General features: G+C 36.0%; 1 protein-coding gene across 1 annotated transcript; it reads right to left on the reverse strand.

Annotated features, from left to right (window-relative positions):
- Window positions 1-3,303: 3,303 nt before the first annotated feature.
- On the reverse strand, window positions 3,304-6,425 carry LOC101489712 (protein NRT1/ PTR FAMILY 5.2-like). The gene is made up of 4 exons (XM_027332501.2): window positions 6,290-6,425; window positions 5,885-6,102; window positions 4,343-4,911; window positions 3,304-4,229 (listed from the first exon to the last, which is right to left on the reverse strand). The coding sequence occupies exons 1-4, from the start codon at window positions 6,423-6,425 to the stop codon at window positions 3,332-3,334; spliced, it is 1,821 nt and encodes a 606-aa protein (XP_027188302.1). The 3' UTR covers window positions 3,304-3,331.
- Between the last annotated feature and the right edge of the window lie 328 nt (window positions 6,426-6,753).

The raw sequence follows: 6,753 nt of genomic DNA on the forward strand, positions 1-6,753 counted from the left end.
TTCCCCGTCAGAAAACACTTCTAATCTAAATTGTGTAAAAGTGGAATTTAGCACCTACGGCGTTACCGTGTATTTGTCTGACGTTAAGTTGATCAATAAAATTTTGTACTGAATTAATTAATTTTTATTGATTATTTTAATTTATAAATAAATTCAGAAAGTATCTCCTAACTAATATTTAAAATCATTCAAAAACAACTAATAAAAATTGACAATATCATTTGTCATAATTTTTTATTTTTACAATTGAAATAATATTGTTATAACAATTTTGATGGCAGATAATACTCTAATATAAATGAATTTGTGTACACATGAACTATATACAAGACTCATTTAAATATTTATTTTAAAAATCCACCGTTATAAATATTCTCAATTGAAATCAATTTAATAAAAAAAAAATTGATTCTATCTTTCAAATGAAATTTATCCAACCCACGTCAAAAGTCATAGTTTAGAAAAATTTATCATAGGTAAAATTGGTAAAATTTGCTTAAGGTAATACCTATCAACATATTTCTATCAACATATTTCTAAGCACAAAGGTAATACCTCTCTCAACAAAAGAATAGTGTATAAAGTTATCATGGATTAAATTTGGTTAATTTATAGTATGGTCTACCTTTATAGGACAATTATAAATGCTATTGTTTTTAAAAATTGCAAAAATATCCATTATATCTCTCTCACTTCTCTTTCCTCCCCAACTTACCTATCTTCTTAAGCTTCTGTCCCATTCATGGCTTACCGTCTCTGCGATCAAATTCACACCGTTCATGACACTGTCGCCAGGAAGAAAGCACGGGATTCTCACATTGGACCAAACGATGTCAACAACGAATTCTTATTGGGTTTCGACGAACGAAGAAGGAATGTTAAGTTGATTTCAAGCATCAATTCTCGTCGGACACGCTTTCGAATCAAAACCTACCAAATTAACTCGCAATTCCTTATCTGCAAACTTGAATCCCCCAATTGAAGCTCCACAATCTCACAATACGGAAGCCATTGTGAAGCTTTCGCAAACACCTCATTGTCAAACGCTCAAGCAAAACCCCTTATGGCATAATCCATCACCAGAAATAGGTATCTTTCTATCGCTATTCGCATTTCTTGCTTTACGTTGTCTTGTTTTTATTCTACTTCTTTGTAGTTCAAGGATGGGAAAATCACGAAAGACAAAGCGCATTGTTTCACCACACACAAATATTGACAAAGCTCAATAATTTGACCAGTTAGTTAGGTATCGGTAACTATAATTAGCTAGTGCATGTTAGGACTGTCGGTGACTTTGGCAGAATTATAGTGATCTTGGCAAAAACTGCACTTTGGAGGTTCAACAGAATTATGGTGTCACCATGATTATGCCGAAATCACCACCAATAGTAGTAACACGCAGTTACTTAAGTGAGATATATTTTGTGCATATGCCCCTATATAAGGGCATTTTCTGATTCATACAAGGGTTTGAAGCTATGATAATATGATTTAGTTCAGTTTCTCTCGTTTTCTTTTTTTCAGTTTTCTCTGTTCTATTTTACTTTTATTGCATTTGAGATCTTAAAAGAGTTTTGCTTCATATATCTCCTTTATATAACCATATATATTGTCCTTATAAGGTGAATGCTGCCTTAACTAACTATACTAAATTATTGTAGTTTGTTATACCTAACTAACCGACTTGAGCTGAGCCAGCTTCTTGAGCTAAGTCAGCATTTGCATCCGTATCAATATTTGTGTGTGCTACTGCTAAGACAGGATTCCAAATGAATCTATATCTTGTTATGATATTTGAGATATTGGTGGATGCTAACACTAATATATTTAATGAAATTCATGTAGAATTTATTGAATTATGTTGAGTTTTACATACTTTTAATCAAAGTCACTAATTAGCTCAACTCATGTGGAGTCTGTTTGAGAGAGTGTATTATATATTAGGTAATATTGATGGTATTTCTCTTAGCTATTTGTGCAAAACAAGTAGTTATGAACTGACTTGGGTTTGTATTCTTTAATGTCATGTCACAGCGACCTAGCATGGGACATAGTATGTTGTCAATCACGGCGCTATCCCGTGCAATCCTGCTATCTTGGTGCGGTGGAGGGGCTGGCCGTGACGCCATCGACCAGGAAAGTGCGTTCGCCGGTAGCGGCAATCCCGGCCGCGAATCCCGCTATCATCGTGACCCGCTATCCCAGCCCGACCCGCTCTGTGACTTTTTCAACAACACAAGTTTTTTTTTTTTAATTCTTCGTCAAGGGTATCTAGGTCATTCCGCACCCACTTAAGCCTTAACTTTTTATTATTATAAACCCACAAAGATGTTGGTTCAGCATCGTGATAAAGAAACTATTTTCGTTCTTCCTCTGTTTCGCTCTTGCTCTATCGCCATTATTCTTGCTCTGTCATTTTCATTCTTTTCTTGCTCCGTTCAACATGATTTTGTTCCAGTCTTGCTATGTTCAACATCGTTATGTTCTTGCTCTATTGTTTTCGTTCTTTTTTTGACTATGTTTTGTCTGCTCTGTTCTCTAATGATTACCCCTTTAATTTTGTGTATTTTGCTTTTTTTTTTTTATAGTATTTTTGTATACTATGTGTATTTTATGTTTAGTTTATATATTGTTTTTTGGCTTTCGCAATAGTGGTCATCCTGCTATCCCATTTTTAGGGTTCAACGTATAATGGTTGGAGATTTTCTAGAAGTACTTAAACATAACTAAAATGCTGATAAGCACCCAACTAATTAGGATTATTAAAAACTAGCTATCAAGGACGTAGAATCAAGTCACTTAAGTACTCCACTGAATATCACATACTATTCCATGTGGGACTTAGACACCCCATAACCCCCAAGTAACTATCACAACATTGCCTGTGAGAGTCGATATGTCAACAGCTACACTCTACGATGTGTACGATGTTTCATTCGACCTTTCTTGTCATCTCTTCCACAAGTAACCCTTTGTGAGACACTTATAACCAGCTCTAATACCAATTGATAAATACCCAAGCATTTGGGGAACCTTCCCTTAAAAGTTAGTTGTCTAGGAGAAAGAACCAAACCACTTAAGTACTACCCTAAGCATCTCATACTACTGTGGGATTGCATTAAGTTTCTTAATCTTTCTGTGCAATAAAGATGTGAGTTTTTCTCAACAGAGATGCTTTATCATTGGTGTGACATTCTTTATGACCATGTTAATGTTTCTAAACAAGACAAGATCACTGCATTCAAGTTTAAGCTCATAAACGGGAAGTGCTAAGCGAAGAAGAAAAGGATTCACAACAAGACAAATTTAAAACTCTTTATTTTCTGAATCCCTATGACTTGGCATCTGGTGTTGGAGTGCTTTGCCTTATTCTAGCATTTTCCTGAGATGATGCAAGGTTCATTTCGAAGCCATATTTGTTTTGTGTTACATCAACATTATATACAAAGAACTTGGCAACAACCAAAAAGAAAAGGAAGTTGAGTAAGCTCAGTACTGCCATGAATACATAATAATAATCTAAATGGGAAGTGTTTAGGTTATCAGAAATCCATCCCTCGCGACCATGTCTCCGAGTGATATTAGCAATCGTTGACAAAAGGAAAGTACTGAGAAAGCTTCCTAAACCCAAGCTGGTTGTGAAATATGCTGTTCCGAGACTTTTCATGCCTTCAGGTGCTTGATCGTAGAATAACTCCATCTTGGCAATTTCGACGAAGTTATCAGCAACCCCTGCCAAGGCAAATTGAGGGAGGAGAATGAAAATAGTAATAGGAAGTGTATCATGCTGGCCAAAAAGACGGTTTTCCCTTGCAACATGAAGTCGCTTCCTCTCAGCCAAGCATGCAGTGACCATTATAATGACGTGTAGCACAAGGCCAATTCCTAGTCTTTGTAGCATTGTGATCCCTCTAGGGTTTTTTGTGTATCGTCGAATCAATGGCACAAAAACACGGTCATAGACTATGATGCTTATCAACATGAAAATAGTTATAAATGCTGTGAGACATGCTGGAGGGATATCAAAATGCGGTCCCATTCTCTTGTCTAATGTGATGCCTTGTTTAATGAAGAGTGTGGTTGCTTGGACTATCAATGTGCTTGGCATAATTGTTGTAATCAAAATAGGAATCATTTTTGTCATTTGTTTGGTTTCCTCAACTTGGGTCACTGTACAAAGCGTCCATGTTGACTTTTGGCCAGTCTTTACAGCCGCCTTATCAAGGAAACTGCAAGCAGAGAAGGGTAGATGTATGCAAATTAGTGATACATGCCAAATTTCCCTGACATGGAAAAACAAATATAGTGAAATTTAAAGAGATAAAAAGTAATTAGACTTAACCTCAAGGAAGAGGTGTGATCAATTCTGTTTCTCCCATTACATGCATAGTCCTCAATATTCAACTCATGTAGCTCTTTTGGATCTTCTGGAACACATGTCTTCAAATTTCTAATAGCCACCACAAAGACTTGGAGCATCCTAGTTATGGGGCTTCCTGAGGGCAATTTGTGCCTATATATCGGAGTTCCTAACAGAAACACTAATATTGAAATTCCGAGCCCAACAGTTGGAAGGCCGTATCCAACCGCCCAACCCACATTGTCTTGTATGTAAATTAAGAAAGTGTTGGAGAAAAGAGTACCAAGGAAAATACTAAAAAACCACCAATTGAAGAAAGAAAGCTTATAAGACCTCTCTTTGGGCTCAAACTCATCAAATTGGTCTGCTCCCATTGTAGAAATATTGGGCTTGGTTCCCCCTGTGCCTACCGCAATGATATACAAGGCAAGGAAGAAAACACCCTTTTGCAATGGTGATGCTCTTGGGCAATTATGGTCTGCGACACCTTGTGCACATTGTGGTGGCCTCAAAGATGGCAGCGAAACGGCTAGAGTCAACAAACACATTCCCTGTGGTCATAGAAATCATGGGTTGTTCGTTTATAATCACATGAGATAGGTAACAGACTAAATCACAATTTTGTAAAGCCTGAATGCAGCAATTAATAATATAGAGAAGAAAAAAATGTGTTGGAAATCCATGTGTGAGATAAAATCTGACAGTGGGAAGAAATTAGCAAATTCAAGACAGCATAAGAGAATGTCTGCATGCATTAGATACTTGAAACATTTTGGGTCAAGATGTGTTTTTAAGTCTGTTGTGGTGACAACAAGTTAGTGTGGATCATTATCCATGTTGTCTAGCAAACTAACCAGACTGATTTATTTGCCAAGTTTAAGGCTTGAGTATGATCTATTTTAGAGATAATTTGAAAGGGTTAGGGATATTTTAGGGTAATAGTGAGTTGGTGATAAAAGAGAGTTGTGATGTGGGAGGAGAAAGGTAAATCTTGGGGAATTGTATTATATTTATGGTAAAAATTAAATATGTATATGCGACAACTCCATATATCACTACAGTCACAATGGCTGCATTTGCAGTTGCTGCAACCACAATCACATTTGTGATTGCAACTTCTATTTGAAACTATGGGCTTAGCTTATTTAGCAAATAGGCTTAGGTTAGATTAAAAAAGTCCTAATACAAGTCAAATCAAACACCCCATTGATTGCATTACCATGACCAATTCCCTTACTTGAGGGAGAAAATGTTTGAAATCCAAATGTGAGTGAATGAGTGATGTAGAGACATGGTTAGAATCATGCTAGGATATACTCATTGTCAATGTTTGGGGTCAAGTTATGGTGTCAAATTTGCTATTGTTATATGTTTACTTGCCCTAGTAATGTAGATCTTGCTTTTGGACTCTTGATCCCAAACAATTATAATGTTCATCCAATATTGTCACCAAGTCCTACCCTTCTTTACCACTAAAGTAGCATATGTAGAAATGATGACGACACTAAATTTCACATTTCATACCATGAGATAAATGCATGATGCAATTACAAAGGTCCAATATCTGCCAAGATAAGCATCAGCTATGTAAGCTCCTGCAAGTGGCATCATCCACACTGCTCCCCCCAAGTTGCTAATGTTGTTTGAAGATTCCACAGTACCCTCATGGAGCTCATTTGTTAGATACACCACTAAGTTTGATGCTATTCCATAGAAAGCCATCCTCTCAAACACTTCGTACCCTATAAATTACACAAATGTATATGCTATATTCATTAGTGATAATAATGCCTTATATTGTATGTGAAAACAATATAATAATAAAATTAAAAAAAAAGGAGGATTTGGGGTATAAAACAAGGGAGGCTGAAACTAGAATAAGTTTCAAAATGTTGTTAAGGCAGCAAAGGCTCCATTGCTTCATTTTACCTACTATGAAGGAGCAAGCTTTCCATCTTCCAGTCTTCGATCTTAAAATTGGTCTACCTTTTAGGTCTACGGTCCCATCTTCAGTGTAATCTTCTTTCCCATTTGCTGAGCCTTTTTCTTCCACCATTGCCATCATGATGCTGGGCAAGAATAACTATTTGGTCTCTTGTGTGGGGATCATATAAGGTCGATAGCTTTTAACGTGAACTTTTGAAATATTTAAGGACAGGGAATTTGATTTTAGAAACTTAGCTTTCAGTACCTTAAGTTGTAAATTGTCCATTTTACATGAGCTAACAAACAAATAAATATTTTTTTTTGAAAGAGAGACAAATAAATCTTAAGTTAAGACCAAAAACAAAAAAGGAATCCGCCGGATTTTTTGTTTTATAGTTCTTGGGAATAACTCATTTTTCTCTTTCTTTCTTGCTAATTCATTTGGTGTCTTACCTTTAACTTACCCA

Source organism: Cicer arietinum, chromosome 3, assembly GCF_000331145.2.
Source record: "Cicer arietinum cultivar CDC Frontier isolate Library 1 chromosome 3, Cicar.CDCFrontier_v2.0, whole genome shotgun sequence".
Classification (NCBI taxonomy): Eukaryota; Viridiplantae; Streptophyta; class Magnoliopsida; order Fabales; family Fabaceae; genus Cicer; species Cicer arietinum.